The following is a 20367-nucleotide window of genomic DNA, read 5'->3' on the forward strand; positions in this document are numbered from 1 at the left end:
TTAACAGGAAAATATTTTGAATTTTATTTTTTCACGTTATTATCAAGTACACAATTACAATAATGTCACACATCCCTATATGATTCTATGTATTTTGTTTTTTTCCTTTGTCTTTTTTACAAAGTGTACAGAGGGAAGGACGTATACAATATTTAACAGGGTATTTTCTACAGAACAATAATTTATATTATGTCCTTGTAAAAATCTGTACCTTTTTTAAACATTAAACTGAAACATCCATTTTATAGCATTTGCTAAGCAAATTATTTAAGAATTAAAACTAACCTGTAACTAATGTCAGTACATTAACAATAACTATAATTTCATTTTCTCTTTATACAGACAAATACATTTTACAAAATCCACTTGACCAAACCCTTAATTATTAAAAAAAAAGTTTCAACATTGTGCTTTAAAAAAAAAAGTGTGTATGATTCCAGGCTACGCAAGAGAAAGAAAATGTGTAAAATTGTGTTCTTTGTCTTTCAGCTTATTTAAAAAAATAAGTTCAAAATGGCTAAAATCCTCGGCAATGCTATGGGAATTTATGCAGATTTTGTACACTTGTCAGGTTTCCAGTTAGAAAACGCTTGAACGTAAGAGGGGGAAAAAAAGTCGCAGGAGGGTACTCTGCAAGACACGAATGGAAAATCTCTAGTGGGTTTTACTGCATCTGATTTGGCAATCAGTAGGCAACAGACAGACAGCTACAGCCACGTAGGAAATCCACTGACTTCACCGGGGATTTCAACGAAGGCACAGTGCAGCACATCTAGGTATTACACACTCAAGGTTCATGGCCCGTTAGTAGCAATATTATACAAGAGCACGTTGGACAAGTCTGGGGGCACTGTCAAGCAGGCATCAGAAGAAAAAAATATTATATGATAAAGGTAGTGACATGGCATTCAACTCTCCTGAACTGCAAACTAAACACAAGTATTTCGGCTTACAGTGAAACAGAAGGGCTGAGCAGTAGGAGCAGGGCTCGGTAACAAAACAAAATACAAAAGGCTTAGAAGATGCACATCTGAAAGGAAACCTTTGTCCCTTTATCACCCCAAACCTGAAGTCATCACTAAAATTCCTGTTTGATTTCAATAAGTCTGCTTGCCTAGAAACAAGAGTCAACACTGGGCCAGGCTCTGAATCTTTTCCATTAGTGAACTGTTTGTTACAAATCTATCCTAAGCTGGCAGGCAGCTGGGTCTGAATTCTGCAGTCCATTGTCAACCAGTGGCTTCGGCGGGAATTTGAGCAAGGGGAGCGGGGCCGGGTCCTAAAATCTGGCATGTAATTAAACGGTTTACGTTTTTTGCTCCACAGTTGTCGTTAAGGTACGTGACTTCGTGCTTGGTACGTTTATGCTGCAATTAGCAAATGATATGGCGCTATTTTATAATAGTCTTCAGGTGGCAAAATTGCATATAATAATGGTAATGTTCTCCCAGCTGTTTATAAACAGATTAAAAGAACTGGGTTAATTCTGGATACTGTACTAATTAATAAACAGCAGCTTAACACAGCTGCTAATGGCTCAGGAAAAACATTCAATTTAGAAACAGTCCTGTTACTATCATAAGTTACTTTTCTTATTAAGGATATCTACATTAAAACATCTCTACTCCTTATGAACACACCTGCTCCACTCCATCCCCCTCTGAAGCTCTCACTGTAAATATCTAGTTTCCAAAATGGAGGCACCTCTTGGTCTTAAATTTTATTCTAAAACAACTCACAATAAAAATGTGACTTGAACCACAAACTGATCTTTCAAAGAAATACTAATATACATAAAAGCATTAAGTTTGAGGTACGTTTACCGGCACGTACAGACAGTTGTGATCTATGAACTCTGCAAATGGAACAACAGTATTTTATGTTTCCAACATTAAGACAGCAGTAAATTGAGAAAAACCCAACTCATTTTGTAACAGGCAAAACCTTTCAAAGACAAAGAAGCACAGAACAATAAACATAGTATTTGAGCATACTTTTAAATTTGCCAAAGGTAACAAATGCCCCAAACCACTTTTTAAAACTTTTATCTCTGAAGCCTGAATTAAAACGCAGAATAGTTTTCCGCAATAAAGTTAGATGCGTAACTCCTGAAACAGAAAATAGTTAACCTGCCACAAAGTCTGTATAGTCAAAACAAGACAATCAGGTGGGCCCTAGTGACTTGATCTTCAGCGTCACAATTCCCCATTTTATAGACACCTCTGACAATTTTATCAAGAGAAATTTCATATTTTTAAAATTCACGACAAAACTGCATTAACATGGACACTGTGAGTATCAACGAGGTCAGTAAGATAAATATACTTAAATAAACTATTATGGTTGAAAAATTCAGTAAGAGACAGGGTTTACTTTATTAAATGCAACTTTATTGTTGCCATCTTTTCTTCATTTATTAAACAAACTGAATAGAATTCAGAACACGCTATTGAACAAAAGGTATAAAAGTCAACTAGAAGCAATAATCCTATTTTTATACAGCAACAAATCAAATGCACAGTATGTTTTTTTTTGTTGTTTTTTTGTGTGTGATCGCAGGTGATTGGCTTTAAAATAAGCTAACTGCCCGAAAGGCAAAATTCCTTTATAATTCCAGCCGTCAGTCTGTGAGAGAGACTTTAAGGCAGCCCAACATCTTTATGATGCCGCATAATGTGCTGGTTCTTCTCTGAAGGCCTTCGGAAACCTTTCTTGCAATACTCACAACGGTGAGGGTAGTCTTTTGTATGAATGGAAATAACATGTCGTTTGAAGCCTGAGGCGTCTGTAGTGCTATACTCACAGTACTCACATTGATAAACTTTCCTGCCACTGTGTGTTTTCATGTGTTTTTTCAGCTCGTTCTGTTGCCTAAAGCCCTTTCTACATCTCTTGCACCTGAATGGAAGATCCTTTGTGTGAACTGAGAGTATGTGGCGACTCAGAATGAACGGATCTGCAATCTTAAAGTCACAATGTCTGCATTGGTGCAATTTTTTACCCTTGTGAGCTGCCACGTGTTTTTTCAGTTCCGAAGGCCTGTGAAAGCCTTTATCACACATATCACACTTATGAGGATAGTCTTTTGTGTGGACTGAAATTATGTGTCGTTTCAGATCACTCGAGTTTGAGCTCTTATGGTCACAATGCAAACACTGATGTGTTTTACTTTCTTGATGCATAAGCGTATGCTGCTGTAGCTCTTTGGTATCTGAAAAAGTCTGGAAACAAATATCGCACTTGAATGGCGTTTCCTTACTGTGTTTAGTCTTTACATGAGTTTTCAAGTTAGAAGAGTCGGCAGATCGGTATTCGCAATATTGGCACTGGTACGGTTTTTCACCAGTGTGGATTCGCATGTGCTTCTTGAGCTCTGACGGATGGCGAAATCCTTTGCCACACTCCACACAAATATGAGGAAAGTTCTTGCTGTGGACAGCTAAAAGGTGGTGACTCAGTAATCCTTGTTCTGCTGTCTCATAATCGCAGAATTTGCACTTGTGCATTTTACTAACTCCTTTGTCCCTGTGCACCATCTTGTGAGTAAATAAAGTTCCTGCGTGAGAGAAGCTTTTCCCACACTCATCGCACTCAATAAGCTTTTCTGTTTTGTTGGTCAGCTTATGACTCTCCAAGTGGTTATGTAAACTTATTTTTTTATTCGTAGTGTAATCACAGTCTGTGCATCTGTATTTCTTCTTAGTAAGAAGGTGCTCCGGGTGGTTTTTCATGTGCCTTTTCAAGAAACCTCTAGATTTAAATTTCTTTCCACAAATCATGCAGGGGTAGACTGTCAACGGATGACCATCAGGGCCAATGATTATTGCTGAAAAACAACAAAAAACCCTTCCTCAATATTATATAACAATATTACACTTCAATAAATGTCGTATTTCAACCTTAACAATAAGCTGAATTGTTAAATAAGATCAGACACATACGCTACACTATATAATAAACAAGCTTGTTACTGGGTTAGGTAGAAGAAATTGAGGGAATTACAACTTTCATTCCTTATTATTATCAGGAGAAAGGAAATACAGTTTTTTGATGGAGACAACCAAAGCATCACCCAGCTGTTCTTCACCTCAAATAATTCTACCGCAAAGAATTCTGACCAAGTTCACACATTAAATACACGCCAAAAGTGACACTAGTGCAAAGAACAGCAGCCAATTTGTTAAACTGAGTGTTACATAGTAAGCATAGCACATGATCTTCTCTGAGTTTCCATGAATCTGTAGATAAAGTTTAATGTGGCAGTTTAATCACCTACCGCTGACTACAATTCACATGTCCCCCAACTAACACCTCCTTCTTGTGCCATCTGTCACAGTTACAGTCTGAAGAGGTATCAAGGAGGAATCAATGAGAACACATTTCACATACGGACACCTCAAAGCTTTGGAACTTATTTGCACTCATCCATCAGCCTCATTTGTTTACTCTGAATTTGCCTAGGCATGCTAATAAGCTCTCTTTTCCAAAAATGTTTTAGAAGAAGAACTGACTAGGTAGCTGGAAATAGAAAAAGCAAGCTTCAAGATTAAAATTTGCCTGGTTTACTAATTCAGTGCTAGACAAAACAGAACTCCTACAGTTAAGTCACAATTTGGAAAGAAACTTTTAGTATCATTTAAGGCAAGGCTGCTAAAGAAGAGAGTCATGTACTCTTTCAACTTTATCAGACCAAATAAATCGTTCAGACCATAACACAGTAACAGCAGAAACCAAATAATGCCAAAACAGCACATCTGTTCTTACAGATGCAAGTAAGAACATTGGCGTGAACATCAAGGCAATTTATTTCACAATTAAAACAGAAAAGCATAGAGAAGTTACACTACCTACTGTAACATATAATGTTCAGATTTTCCAGTTACTTATTGAGCTGATATAATGCAATGTATTGTTCTATATATTTTCAATAAAGACAAAAAGGGTTTTTAAAAACTACTATTACAGAACACTGTTTATCTAACATCACCTTTAAAAAAGTTACATTAAACATTAAAATTGGTGTGGCAAGTTAAGTACATAGATTTTTAACCTTTTGCTATGACACCGAGTTCTTCTATGTCAGAGATTATTTCCTTTAAAATAGCCCCCCCAATCCAAACCAGCTATGCATTTAAAAACTTTAAAACAAAATATGCACTTATTTATGATGTACAAGAGTTGCCAACAAAATAATTCCCAAAATAATCACTGTTTTTTACAAGACATTGCACACCCTACCAGCAAAGTACATCTGTTTATGGATAAGTGCCTAGAGGAATGAGACTACAGCCAGCCACCAGATACTCACCTGTTTGATACTGCCTAGACTCAGGTCTCCTCTTTTTCTTTGGTTTTTGCTTAGCCAGTCTCCCAAGTCCAGCTGACTCATCTATGTGCAAAAGAGCACTTGCAGTGCCATTCCGACTTTCAATGCCATCATTGTTATTACCTAACAAGATAAGTTAAAAAGTTACCTACCATCATCACTCTACAGATTATTTGAGCAACAATAAAAGAAATGATAAATTATTATCTGGTCATTTAATCAAACCATAATAACGTACAGGATGAGCTGCAAAACTTCTCTGTATGTAACTTATGAATTATGTTCGCTATTATCAACCTGGAAGCACTGGCTTTGTTAAACTAATTTTACAGGAGTACACAATTTATAGGAATTAATGCTTTTCCATTTCACAATGACTTCTCCTTTAAATGCAGTATTTTCTGCATTTCTTTGGTTGCTAATTGTGCCCAAAATGTTTAATATCAGTAAACAATAGCATGTCATGATATTTACTGTGCCCCGTTTTCTTCTCAGTACTGAAATACATTCACGTGTGAGCTCCCATTCACTTCTGGACACTGAATTCACCTCACCGAAGTTTCTCACACACCAAGTTTCAGAACTGGAACTGTGATCAAAGAATCGTTCTGAACAGCCCATGAACTTGCACACAAAGCACACTACTTACTATTTGCACACCTGATGCTTTAACACTTACAAATTCTTTCTACTGGAAACAAAGAGCATGCTCAGTATTGTATAATAGAGAGAAGGAAACAATCTTTGCCTCACAGAGCTTTGTGTTTAATACACAAATGGTATCACTGGATGTAAAACAAACATGAAAATTACAAGTAAGTATATCTATATAGTCAGGAAGGTATTTATTGGCAATCAGTTTAACATTGGTGATTTAAGGGCATATGTAAATTTTAATAATAAATTTTGTGGTTAAGTATTTACTTGAATCAATAGAAGGCAAAAGTTCCTAGTGGAAGCAAAGCACACAAGTAAAACAGGAAGACTGAAGCGGAAGAAAGTGCAAGATGCTCAATAGCTGTTCCCTTTGTAGAATGCTGAGAATGAATACTCATGATTAATGTAAGAAGACTCAGAGCCAGGAACACGCATGTGCAGAGCCTGAAGATTCTGATCTATATGCTAGCTCAAGTGTTGAACAGCAAATGTGGCAAGTGACAAATATTGAAAACAAAAACCCATTTCACACCTTACACATAGAAAGTTTGCAACAGGTGCATGAAGAGTCCTTCTAAAGTATAACACAAAACAGCCCCAAACATTTTCTAATACTAGAATAAAACTTTCTGGAATGTAAAGCACAGTGGCAATGGGCTTTGCTACAATACAGCAACAAAACAAATTTAAGATGCCATTGTTATGAGCTCTTAAACCCTCTTTAAGTGGAGAAGAGTTCTGAGAAGTGCAGATGACAAACCTCTGCCGTTTTCATGCCTTCATGCTTCATTATTTCTTCCCTTCCCCACCACCTCTCACCTCACATGTTATAGGTTGCTTACTGCTGACAATGCAGCGACTCCACTGTTTCCCACATTCTGAAATTCTTTAAACTCCATCTCTCTGTTCTTAATACACTCTGCTCAGTTTTCTCCTCCTCCAAAACCACTGAATGTTCAGCCTACAACTGTTGTTTCAAGTTCACTTAATTTCATCTTTAATTCCCACTCAACGTGGCTCCTGTCCTTTCCTCTTCTCTGAAACTGTGCTCAACAGTATATGGCCAAAGACAAGGCTTTGGGTGCACTATCATCCATCTCCTAAGCAACTTGTAACACATGCTGCTCCCTGAAATCTTGCTCTCCCCTGACTTACGTCCGTGATTCCAGCCCCCGTCGCATTCTCAGTACTTCCCCGCCATTTGTTTGCTGGCACCATCACCACAATCCATATCATGCAGACATATAACCTAAGTTTTGTCCTCTACTCCACTATTTCTTCTGCTTCGTTTACTCAAAGTACATTTAGAAGGAGAACGGGGCAATACGGAAACATTCCTAAGACGAGATTTCGGTCTACCAGCTTACCTAAGTTTTGGAAATCAGTCTGTGCACCAGTTGGTGCTCAGATACTAACATTCAAGAAACATGGTTCTGCATGCTGGAAATATTCTCAAGGTTCTGCTAGAATTTTAAGATGTCTCCCTCCAGCTTCTTTTTTGTTAATCAATTAATTATGTCCATTAGTGAAATCACATATGTATATGTTCCTTCTAGAAAGCATTTAAACCAAGCTAGAGGTCAGTGTTGCTTTTCACTGTTACACTGAATCTTACATATTCCCATCTGCTTTCCCCCCCTCCACCAAAATAAAAATATTCAGTTCTATTCCCAAGCCAGCTCTTACTGTGTCCTAAAACTGTGAAGGACAGATGTACTTGAGATGCAATTTTTCAGCTGAAAGCTCGTGTACCTCCCCTTCTACATCATGAAAATATGAAGGAAAATGCCTGTTAAAATAGGAATAAGAAGCAGCCTGCTTTACAGCTTCTCTCTTCTTCTCCAATTTTAAGGCTCATTATGCCAATAAACCATTCTTAAACTAAAACTTTAAGAACAAACACAAAAGCACAAATACTCCACTACCCTCCAAAAAACAATCCCCAACATTTTGCTACAGACAGTGTCACCAGGAATAATTCTTATTATTACCTACCATAAGCTGCTGCCCAAGCTATGGGCATGAAAGTTTTAATTTCAGTGTCATCAATTTGCTGTTCATGGGCCACTGCTGCATCCTCCTCTCCTACAATCACTTCCATATAAACCTCATCAGCTATTTCTGCAACATCTAAGAGAAAAAGAAGTCAAGAAAAAATTAATAGGAACACTGCACTGTTGAAAGTGAAAATCCCTGTTCCCAAATGAAAGCCACCTACTTACTTAAGTCTTCATCTTCATGCTGAGAATCATTTACAGTCATGTAAACCATTTTCTCCCTTGGAATACGAATACTGCTATTTTGATCAAGTAATCCAACTGCGTGGTCATTCTCTGGCTCGCTCTCCACGATGTCTACTGTGCCCCCTAATTAAGAAGACCAGAGTAAAATATTTTAAATACACTTTGTTCAAATTCTATGCTAAACCGCAGAAAACTGAAAGTTTGTCACTCTTTAACATTAGACCCACAGCTCTTTACAGATGACTTGAGAGAAACCACAGTCTCTCATTATGCAAAATTTCAAATGTCAGGTTAGAATATTCTAAAATGAGCTTATTTTACCTAAATCATCTTCTCCAGGATCTGCTTTGAATATATAGACCTTGATGACTTCTGGACAAATGCCATCCACTTTACAAGAGCCACTTTCTGACTCTGCTTCCATGGTAATTTCAGCAGAACCTTCGTGTTCTATCTTACCAGCATCATCCACTACAAAAACAAGTTATTACAATTATCCAGCCATATACAGGACAGACATGAAAGACTTCATTACTTTATTACTCAAATTTGGAAGCAGTTTAAAATTATGTTGTGATAAAGAACCTACCCATAAATATTTTTTTTCATATCCTTGAAAACAACAACAATAAACACAGAAATAAATTCAAGCCATATCTTCTAGTTAAGGGGGAAGTGCAAGAGTGCTGCAGTGGTATGACTAAAAGCATGAGCACCACACCAGGCAATGCTAACAGGGAAATAGCGATCTGCAGCAAGATGACGGTAGGAAGAAACTGCACATTAGTACTTACTCTGTGGCATAATTTCACTTATTCTCAGTTTTAATTGCTTTCTCCTTCACAACTAATAAGCTATTAGCTGTTTTTTTCAAAAGCATTATCTGTTGCTCAACCCTGTCTCTAATGCAAGCCTGTCAGACCTGGTTCCTTGCAAAGCGGTGTTATTGGTGTTTCTTCAGCTGACTAGAGAGAAAACCTAAATGAAAACTACAGGAAGAAAACCCTCCACTTTCCTCATCCACTCAACAGCTGAGGGATCGAGCTCAGTGTCAAAGCGCTGCCCTGACGCTACAGCACTGGTAAACCTATTCAACTAATTGTTCATGGTTCCCTTACTGAAAGGGACTTGCACTGGATTTTATGCTGTAGCTCTATACACTCTCCTTCCTATCATCTCAAATGTTGCTCTCTCCCTTTCAGAAGTGCACTCACACCACGCTTCAGTTTGAATTGCCATAACTTGCCCAGGCCTCCCACATAAACATGGCTAACAGCCAGCTTTACGAGGAACACATTTCTGATTTTTGAGACACACTCTACACAGGCACGCACACACACACACCCCATCTTACTTTACCAAGCGTGGGTTTTCAAGAAATAAATACTAAATATGCGTTCACAAAAACCAAATCCACCATCTCAAGACTTGCAGAGAATCTCCCAATTTCAGAAGCCTTAGAAGTTTCTCGAGTGTTGCTATTATTTAAGAATTCTTAACATGATGGCTTACTTTTGTAATTTGTGACTTTATTGCTGATAAAGTCACTTTTGGAGGCTGACATGGCTCCCTCAGAGCCATGCATAACTTCAATTTATGACAACAAGACATGAAATTTATACTAAAGTAAGAACCTCTGCATAAATGCTGTAGAATTTTTAACTACCATGCCTAGCACATAGAAAATACTTAATAAAATATGCTAATTTTACTGGCAGTCATTAAACTACCCTCATAACTAAATCATAGCTTTACTACTCAGTAACTGCAACTCTTCCATTTACTTTAAGATCTACTTAAAAAAAAAAGCTCAAAACATTACTATTATTTTCCTGCCATGAAGTCAATAAATTAGCCTTTAAATTAGATAAACTAGCACATATTCTGTCTCATGTATCAAACGTAACTGTATTGAAGTACAACTTCTCAATCAGACATCATTATTCACAAAGAAATATGAATAACATTAAATTATGAAGCACTAAAATAAATTAAGTCTCTCTCTCTCCTCACCAAAACAGCAGCAGAAAAAACATTGCATACTCTTATGGCAAGTTCATGATCAATGGTCACCGTACAGAATGTTTCAAGCAGTATGATGTTTAAAAAATGATTTTGTGCCACAGGACAACATAACATCTTGTAGCTGAAACCCCAAAGCATTTCAAAAGTAAAAACCTTAAGATGTTCTTTTGAATCATGTCAACAATGTAGCTCCACAGTATGTATATTCAGTTATTGAGCAGACTTTCATAAATTCTTTGGCATATGCATGAAACACCAAATGTCACTGGAACTCTGACAAAAAGAAAACTTGCTTTCATTCCTACACTAGATTTATGTAGTTGTTCTCCTTTAACTTGGCTGTTTCCAGTGTCACGCACGTGTACTTGGAAGGCTTTCAAATCAGCGTAGACTGATTTTACACTGCTGAAGCCAAAGGGGAAGTCTGCCACCAAGCTCAACTGATGCTGGAACATACTCAAGGAAGGAAAATTATGGCTGAAGCAATCAAAGAGAAAACAAACCTATGTGTACCATGTGAAACAGGCTGGTTTCTTTTAAAGAAAACAGAGTTTTTTACTTCCATATATATATGGAAGTATCCACTGATAACATTCACCACAACAGAAGAATTCTAGATCTTAAATATATGCTCCATTTACTCTTTGAAATAAGTTCTCCAAGGTTCAAAGTCATCTTTTAAACAACAAGATTTTTAAAAATCGTTACATAATTTAGAGGGTTTTTATCCCTAATTTCCCTCTATATTCAACGATGTTTTAAAAATGTAACAACTGGTTTAAGTATTTTTGAACAGCACCATTAAACTGTAAGGAAATTGATGTGTAGGAATATTGGGCCAACTTTTCTCATCCAAAAGGAAAAAATTTCACTCTTGACAGGTGGTAATACTTGAAAAACTGAAGTCCCTGAAGGGCTTCAAAAGTAATTGTATTTGCAGTACAGTAGCAAACAGTAGCAGGAAGAAAAGTAGTGTGGAAAGAAAAAGGTAGGAAAAAAGATAAAAATCAGAAGAAGAGACAAACAAGGTGAAAGCGAATGGGTACCTATCACACAAAGCACCATTTCCATGGTATTTTGTCCTATGGCTACATAAGCATTTGTCTATACTGATTCATTGATGCTCTGGCAGCATTTATGAAATTTGATTTCTGTTTAACACTTTCCCCATGTTTCTGCATTCTTCATGTATCTCAGTCTCACAATCAAGAGAAAATGATATTCATAAATACTCAACTGATCAATGTTTGAAGTTGGAACTCTGATGATGTTTGAATTTTTCATTCAAATTCACAGCCCATCAAGCGATCTCACAAATACCATGCATGACTGATCTCTCACATTGTTCTTCTTTGAAAGTACAAAAAAGCCCCCGAAAGTACTTAAAAGTATTAGTTAAGCTTGTAAGAGACCACTTCCTTTCAAGTAGAGATGCTGGGCAGTTACTAAACTAATCACAAGTCACATGCTAGAAAAAATTTCAGATAGCATGATTCCAATGCTGTCGTACCTTGTGCCTCCATTTCATTAGATATTAACTGAACACTAAAAACTTTAAATATATTTTCCCCGCCTGCTACTAGCTGGTAGGTTTACTTCAGTAAGGAAGTGCAATCAGACTAATTCTCCAAGTTAAAAAAAAAAAGAGAGAGAGAAAAAAATTATTAGACACGACATTATTTTACATAAATTGCAAGAATGCATTCTATGGTTAGTTTGCTGATGTTCTTCACAGACTTCACTGATTAAAGGAGCTTGCATACTATGAGCTGCAAGAAACTATACTATACTGCTCTTTGCATACTATGAGCTGCAAGAAACAACTAAAAAATGTATGCGCTTCTCCAATGTTGCAGTAATTGCTTCCATATAGAGATAATGCTTGAATTTTTATTAAAAGCACAAACAGATGAGAAAGGTGTCACACAACATGAAAGATGTGGCATATTTAAAGCCTGTCTAGTTACCATTTACATTACAGGGAAATCAACAAAAAGAGACCAACAGATAAAAAAAAGGAATAAAGAGTAAAGCAAAGAAATAAAAGATGCAGGCAACATTAACAACAGGTTGTTTGTTTAATATGTGTTCTATCATGATGACAGCATTTGTCTCCTAGAAAATATTACATCTAATTAAAAAAATCATATAATGTCATAAACTATAATGTCCAACCAATAATTATCTCCTGTATCTTTACCCTCCTCTTAAAATATGTCCAATGGCATTTTTGGGACAGAAACAGGCTCCTGTGCATTGATAACAAACAATATTTAAAACCCAGCTGAGGCTGGTTTCCCCACATAGGAGCATAAATGCTAGCCCAAGATCCTGCATACTGCATTTGCTTAAATGGTACATCTTTTGTTTAACCATGACACATACACTTTGCTCACTAAGTTGTTTTTAGTTTTTTATATCCAATATTTAATGGATCAGCAGATACAGACTTTGTAGCCTTCCAGTCTTTTACTCCTAACTAGAAAAATGCAAATATCTGTAACTGTCTTTATTTTTTTAATGGTTTCCATAAGCTTTTACATTTATTCCTTCCTACCATTTCTCCACTATATGTGATTAATGAGGAAAATAAAAGGATTATAAGAGATACAATTCACTTAAGCACTAAGAAACCTTCCATCTTCTTCAAGTACACACTGCTTATTGCTAAAAACCACATGGAAACAATTCTTACAAACATTCTAAGAAAAAGTCTGTCTCTACACCAGTTTAACAGATCTTAAAATCTGTCTACGGAGCAATTAGACGAGAGTCATCTATTTTGTCAGCCTTTATGTTCCCAAATGATTCTCTTCACTGCTAAAAAAATGCGTATCATGGGATACTTGCCTGCTTACAAAATAAACAACCCTATTTAACCACTTAATGAAAAAGGCCACTGCTAACTATTATGTTTTCTCTAAAACAGATTAAAAGCATGCTGTATTCCCCAGACAGACTTTGTTCGTTATCTGTGATATAAACATTTTACTTGTACTTCACTTGACAGCAGAGAATTCCTGGTCCACTGAGGAAGTTATTTTTACTGTCCAATTATTTCTTAAATGGCAAAGCAGGTTTCCTAACCTGTGAGAAAATAGAAATCTGTTCTATTTTGATTTTAATGCCATTGCCATTACACATGAGCAACAGTATACCCTATGTGTCTGAAGCTCCCCTCAGGGCAGCAATCTAGCAGAGGAAAACTTTCTGAGCTCCAAACTGGTATCTAACACTTGTCCTTCTCATCCTGCTCTCCCCAGCACACAAATCAGACTAAGCTCTGAGGCATCACTCAGCCAAAGGGAACTCTCATCTCCCTCACCTCTCACGGTGACCTCCTGAGCAGCCTCGGCTGCAACAACTGTTGGTGCCATTCCAGCAGTCAGGCAGCAAGTTCTACCTCACAGAAAGAAAAACGTGATTTCCTTCATCTTTAAGAAACTCCAGGGAAAAAGAGGGAGGTACCTATTTATGCTAAAAAAGGCAAATGAAAGCATTTTGTTTTCTTGACTAGAAGTCTAGTGGATGGCCCTAATGAAGGCATGAACTTTATGGCTTTGTTGATCAGATCCATTGCTTTCAACTTAAACATCCAACAAGGATGAGAAAAGATAGCTTTCACCTAGACCTATGACAAGATGCAATCATTATTCTCTCTCTTTGAGTACCCTGGGTTCTGACTCCTGTAATAAAAAGTGTTAATTCGGATACAACAAACAAAAGACATGTCTAACTCAGAGCAAAGTAAGGATATGGATGGACAAAACATAGCCCCTGTATTTGCAACCATCATATAACTTCCTAAAACTGCAGTTTAAACTTTGTAACGCTACCCTTTCCTCTCTCCAGACTCCCCTTGTCAAACCTCCTTTGTGCCTCACCATTTTTAGTGCAATTAAGTAAGAGTATACCAGAGTACAACTTTTTGTCTTATGGAACGAGTTCATGGCAGAGGATGTGTCTTACTTTGCCAAATCAAATAAAATCAGACAAGCAAAAGTCTTAATTTCCATCTTATGGCCAGGTTTAAGGCACTACTTTCCTTGGTTAGTAAATGCTGGGTTGGGTTTTTTTGTTGTTGTTTTGACAAACACTAGCTAATCTCACCATTACTGTTTCACTTACAGAGAAACCATTTTCCAAGACTTAAAATTTGCTACCAAATAATTAGTGCCAATGTGAGCCAGAACACAATTTATCCTTTCCTGACCAAACTGGCTTGTTATGGCATATGTGAAAGAAAAACTGATTATCAAACCTCCTTGAATCCTTTTCTAGCTACTAACTAGTAGCAGTTTGCATTCTTTGTTGAATGAATATCTGATTCTGCTCTGCTGTAAGTGCCCTAAATCTACCATGGACCAAAAACGGAGCTTGAGGGCAAAGACAAAGTATCCAAGAAAAAAGGTGAGTACATCAAAAGGTAAGTGATAATACAAGCTGCGCCAAGAAACATTACCTTGGAAATGAAAAAAACAAAGGCAATTCAATGCAGAAGCTAAATTAAATCCAAATGGGAAAAGAAATATTAAAATACTGAGTTTATTGAAGCAAAGTCACAGAACGAAACCCATAGGGACTGTACTCTTTGACAAGACAAAGCAGTCGGAAACCAAGAAGGAAGGTAGAAACACAACACTGAGAGAAGCACACACAGATTAGTCGTTTCAAAACAGGTATTTTCAGGATAAAGCTAAGAAAATTATCTTAAGAAAATCTATGTAGACTCAGTTCATTAGGAACAAAAATGGAAACACTTAAAGAGAGCCACAAGATAGCAAGAAGATAGCAAAAAGATTTTGCCAATAACTTCCACTGAAGAATACAGACTGAAAAAACTACAACAGAAAGAATGCAAAGTGTCACTCCCTGCTTTGCAAGTGACTAGATAAAAGAAGACAGGCAAAAGCATTCTGAAGAACACAGTCTAGCTTCCAGATCTGGGAAGCAGCTACATTGGCTACTGTAATGGCAGACAAAATTACATTCCAACATCTGCCCCAGCAGTTCAGGGAGGTTTGCCAGAATCAAGCACAAATTTACAGGTTAGGATGACAAATCAAAAACTAGGCTGATGTTACTACCTTTTAAAAACCACCTAATACTAAGGTCAACTGAAGAACTGAGACAATTAACAGATCAATAAGTACATGCACTGCCAATGCAAAAAAAAAAAAAAAAAAAAGGAAATTAATTCAAATACTGTTTTCCATACAACGAAGAGACTATTTGGCAAGATAGTCTTTACTTGACGGAAAAGCACTAGACTCTGACTTCACAACCAGAAGAACTTGTTATGCAGGCTTTAAACACAGTAGGTGGTAATAGGGAACTTCCCTTTAAAATTAACTGTAGAATATTCTTAACATTTTAAACACAAATAGAAAGGATGCATGTTTTGTAGCATAACGATTGTTTTAAGTGCTGGCTTATTTAAGGTTCTAAATCTAAACAAAGTAAATTCCAAGACCATCAAGAGGTGTTTAATATTAAATAGAGTATGAAACTGCAGAAATACATGACTGAAAATGGAGAATATCCCAGCACAACTGAACAATTAAATTCCTGTGTTTTCTGCCAGTTACCACCTGTTGATGACTGGTACATCTAAGAAGACTTCCTAGATGGGCGGGTATTTTAGGGATCATGCAATATGGCATCCACTAAGACATTCTATCCTCATTCAGCCACTGGCAATGGCTGAATGGGATACGTATCTACCCACCCCTCTCACTCGAATTTACACAAAGTTTGCAAAGTGTCCCTATGACAGCAGCCCAGAGGCCTCACTCTGCTGGCCATGCTACAGGATGATAACCTGCAGGGGAAGGGCGAGCAGAGAGAGAGGAGCAACAGCATCTTAAAGAGCTACAGTCAGCGATAAGAAACAGGTAAGGATCACCACCAGAGTCTTTACACAGTCAGGCCTCAATTATCCAGAGGTGGACTATCCACTTTGTTGCCTAACTATGCTGCAGGTGCAGAAGCATTTGAGCTGCTTTCATCTGATCTAACTCGGGTCCAGAATCAGAAAGTTCTATCTGTACCATAATGTACAGAGTGCATTTATTAGTTTGGATAAATACCATTTCAGAAAGCAGCATCCCTGACCTATTTCACCTCAGTATGATCTTGCAGCTTAATTTTACAATATTTTGTGTTATCCATATTTTGCATTATCCCATTTCATTGTTTTCCCAGATAATAGAGAATTAACTGTACCTCATATAAACTCAAAACATGGCTGCACAAGGTTACTCAAGGAACTCAAGAGATGATAAATTAAGAAATGCAGTGATCCTAGGTAAGGAGAAGCAACATTAAAATCCATAAGTACAGAATATAAAATTAAAACAAGTTATTATACATTTCAAAAAAGTGTCCAAAGGAAAAAAAAAAAGTAAAAAAAAAAAAAAGAAAAAAAGAAAAAAAGAAAAAAAGGTAACTGAAGCAGAGCATGAAGTATGCCTCATCAATGGAGTCATTTAATGCTAGACAAAACTGAAGTGCCTGAAATGGCAATTAAACAAACCAGCCTAACAAAGCTTTTCTATTTCTATGACAAACAAATGTTCAGCAGTGACACTCTGATGTTCCTAGGTGCTGCACTGAGTAAACATTATAATAAGTAACATACTTAGAGTAAGCTCTAGTTCGCACAAATGGATATCCTCAGTAGAAAAAGGACTGATTATATGCTCTGTTTTTCTCCATCCTCTACTTTAAGTCTTTTGAAATATGATTCGGATAGATTGTGCCACTGTTCCTAAGGGAGATTAAGATATTCACGGTTGCTTCTCAGCTATGAGCAGCAATAGCTACTCTTTTTGTTAGCAGCACACCTCCGTTCTTTGCTTAATCAAGAGAAGAAAACACATCCTAACAGCAAAGAAAACCGTATTGTTGTATTTAACTATAAATGCGGTGGGAAGGGTGGGGGCTTAGCAAAAAACAAGGCAAGGATAACAAATTGTCATTTGGACTTCCAAAAAAACAGGGGTTTTTACTTTCCCTTTTCCATGAAATATGGGTTTTTTTGTTTTCTTAATGTCTTGGCAGTAATCTTAGTAACCTGCATATATATGCATTTTCAAACAATGTCACATTTATTGTCTTTCAGTTCTTACTAAGTATATGGCATTTGGTTTACTGGAATTCTTACTCTTTTGTTCATATGCTATAAAATGCTACAGAAATAATTTATAATCAGACATGCATTTTCCAGTATTTCTCTTCATTAGCTTCACCAGAATTTTTAGCTGGTATGTGTTCCTAAAAATATGCCCATTTGAGCACACTTGTGAGATCTGCATTTCATTCAATAATACAGAAAATCTGGTTTTGGCACTGTTGTAAGCCCTCCCTCAGATATTTCAAGCACCACCCAGGCCCATATCATAAGAATTTCAATGGCTTTACCCAGACACTTACAGGAAATCATAAGGTAATCTTCACAGTTGCCCTTCTCGTCTTGATGTTCCACGGGGATTCCATTGGCATCGATCACTGCCTCTGATGCACAGTCTGCCACCAAGACTTCTTCAGAAACAACATCTGTTCCCAGAGTATCAGTGACAATATCTGCTTCTTCAACATTATCATGAACTACATGTTCTACATGTCCAACTTCAGGTACATGCATTGACTCACTTGTCAGTACATGTTCTGGTATAGACATTGCTTCTGCTGTTATGTCAGAAGCTAAAACATCATCTGGGACAGTGCAATGAGCCAAAGAAACCTCTTCGGCTACGTCTGTGTCCAGCACTTGTTCAGGAATAATGACAGTTTCAGATACATCTGGCTCCTCCATGATATCTGGGCACTGAACATCCTCGATAACAACATCCTCAATGACATCTTGGATTACTACAGAATCTGGATCATCAGGAACAAAATTATGCACGGTTATATCTGAGTCGACTACATCTGAAACAAATACTGTTTCCTGTACTTCCACAACAATCTGATCTCCATCCATATGTCCTGCATCAGCTCCTGAAAAACATAATTAAAATAGCAGTTAAATTGTAAAACTAACTCAGATGAAGTGGTTAGTAATTGAAATGACTTCTATTTTATTTCAACTTTTACACTATGCTGCAAGTTAGTAAAACAGGCATAACAGCCTATAAGCAATTAAGATAGGCAGATATATGGGGAGCTGATAAAGCAAGTCCTCAGTTGGTGCTCACATAACTAAGATGAACAACATTTTCTCTCCTGGAAAAGGTTACCAATTTTTAGACTCTCCCCCAGTATCCAAACAACTATTACTTGACAGAACAGTAGCTCATTCATGTTGCTCTGAGTAATAAAAACAACTGAAAATCGAAAGTGACTACTCTATACAAAAGCATCGATGCAGCACAGCACTTTTTAGCAAAGATAAAATAAATGACAGTCAATAGCATCTAATGTGAACACTCTTATCTACATATTATCTCTTCACAGACCTGTTGGATCAAAAAATGCATTTGGCTCATGTGGCTGCAATTCAAGCCCATCTTCATCCATGGCCTTTAACTCTCATCAGTCACAGTGTCTGCAGAAGGGTAGAGAAGAAAGGTTATTTAACTCGTATTATGCTATGAAGGCTGCCTCTGCCTGTGCACTGAAAAGCAGAAATTTTGGGCGCATGGAAGTTAACAGATAACACCTCTTGACTTTAAGATGGACCAGATTTCACTCAGGGTACCTGTTTGGGATTCCAGAAATACTACTCTAGAACACCAAACACCCAGGGTCTGAATAAGAAGAGTGTGAGCTCCAACACTGCAGGTCCACTTCTCAAAACCCCACAGCTCCACAAACACAGAAGCAGCTGATAAAGAGATATGAAAATATGATTTCCTTATAATCTTACAAAGAAAAAAAAAATTAAGACAAAGCCTACAGAAGTTCACACTGAAGTCTTTCTTGGATGGTAGGGAATACAGCGTTGTCAAATCAATAAAGCTCGATAAGGTAAGTTAAAAGTAGACAGCTAATAATCTGAAATGCACACTGCTTTTGATGTCCCCTGTGTTCATACATGGGCAGTCAGGAGGAAGTTACTCTTGTGTCACTTCAGGAATTTAAATCATCAATGTAAACTGCTTCCAGAACATAACACCATATGTTTTCAAACTCCAGATGTGTGAATATTTTAAAAACTCCTGCCCCAAGACAAAGTACCTATTTGCTTTTGTATTAAAAAATATAACCAGTTCTCAAAAATTACCAAATGTCATATTCTACCAAATTTCTTTGAACAGAATGTCAACATTTCTTCAATGCATAATCACAACTTAAGATTTCAATCTTCTTAACAAAAGAACCAAACGATCACAAAGTTAAAATACTTACTAAAATCTGAAACTGCAATCTAAATTTTGCTGCTTACGTAGGTGCATTATAATTAGGAACAGGCAAACCTAGTTGGCTAAAATGTGATCTAACATAAACTTCTACTACTCCCTTGCACTTAGTCCAACTAGTTTCCTAAGTGCAGAACGCAGCAAGAGGCAACAGAATGTTGCTACACGTTTCTGCTCGTGTTTCTGCACAAGTAGAATATACAATTCTCCTTCCTCCAAACAGTTTTCACAGTGACAGGCAGAAATCTCCCCATTCCTGTGATACTTTCACAAAAGACCTAGAGAAAACATTAAGATTCTGCCCAAGGTTTCCATAAGAATCATAACCCTTCCGAATTACATCAACTAACATTTACATTAAGTCTTCATGGGGGAAACTGCTATACAAAAGAAAAAATTAACAACTACTCCAAAACACAAACCTACAGCCATAATCTGTAGCAAGTATCTTCTAGACATAACCATTTTTCTAGCTCAACTTTTCTCAACTCTTCGCAGCTAACCACCTAATTTATATATGAGCAAATACACTTTTACAAGTCAAGGGAGAAATATAGCCAGAAATTGAATGGGACGAAAAGCAGTGGCAGTCTAATAATTTTCCAAGGGGTTCCATATTTGTGTGATGTTCAGTTGGAAGGCCCCTATATTTTAAAGACAGCTGCGCTAACAAATCATTGTGGTGTCCAGCTGGACATAAATCACCTCACAATTATTCTGTCAAGCATTTCTGTCGGAAGCGCCCACTATTAAC

The 20367-nt window shown here is 37.0% G+C and overlaps 1 protein-coding gene across 2 annotated transcripts in view; it reads right to left on the reverse strand.

Annotated features, from left to right (window-relative positions):
- Window positions 1-20367, reverse strand: part of ZFX (zinc finger protein X-linked) — a 25637-nt gene continuing 5270 nt past the window's right edge. Inside the window, exons 3-9 of one of the 2 annotated variants that reach the window (XM_072848656.1) lie at window positions 18711-18799; window positions 17686-18252; window positions 8548-8697; window positions 8206-8349; window positions 7979-8113; window positions 5309-5449; window positions 1-3826 (exon numbers count right to left, since the gene is read on the reverse strand). In XM_072848656.1, the coding sequence (XP_072704757.1) occupies window positions 2640-3826; window positions 5309-5449; window positions 7979-8113; window positions 8206-8349; window positions 8548-8697; window positions 17686-18252; window positions 18711-18771 (2385 nt within the window). In that variant the 5' untranslated portion in view covers window positions 18772-18799 and the 3' untranslated portion in view covers window positions 1-2639. Of the gene's footprint in view, window positions 3827-5308; window positions 5450-7978; window positions 8114-8205; window positions 8350-8547; window positions 8698-16476; window positions 16555-17685; window positions 18253-18710; window positions 18800-20367 lie in introns of those variants that run through there. The other variant, XM_072848664.1, reaches the window with a different exon arrangement.

This window comes from Ciconia boyciana, chromosome 1, assembly GCF_034638445.1.
Source record: "Ciconia boyciana chromosome 1, ASM3463844v1, whole genome shotgun sequence".
NCBI classification, from domain to species: domain Eukaryota; kingdom Metazoa; phylum Chordata; class Aves; order Ciconiiformes; family Ciconiidae; genus Ciconia; species Ciconia boyciana.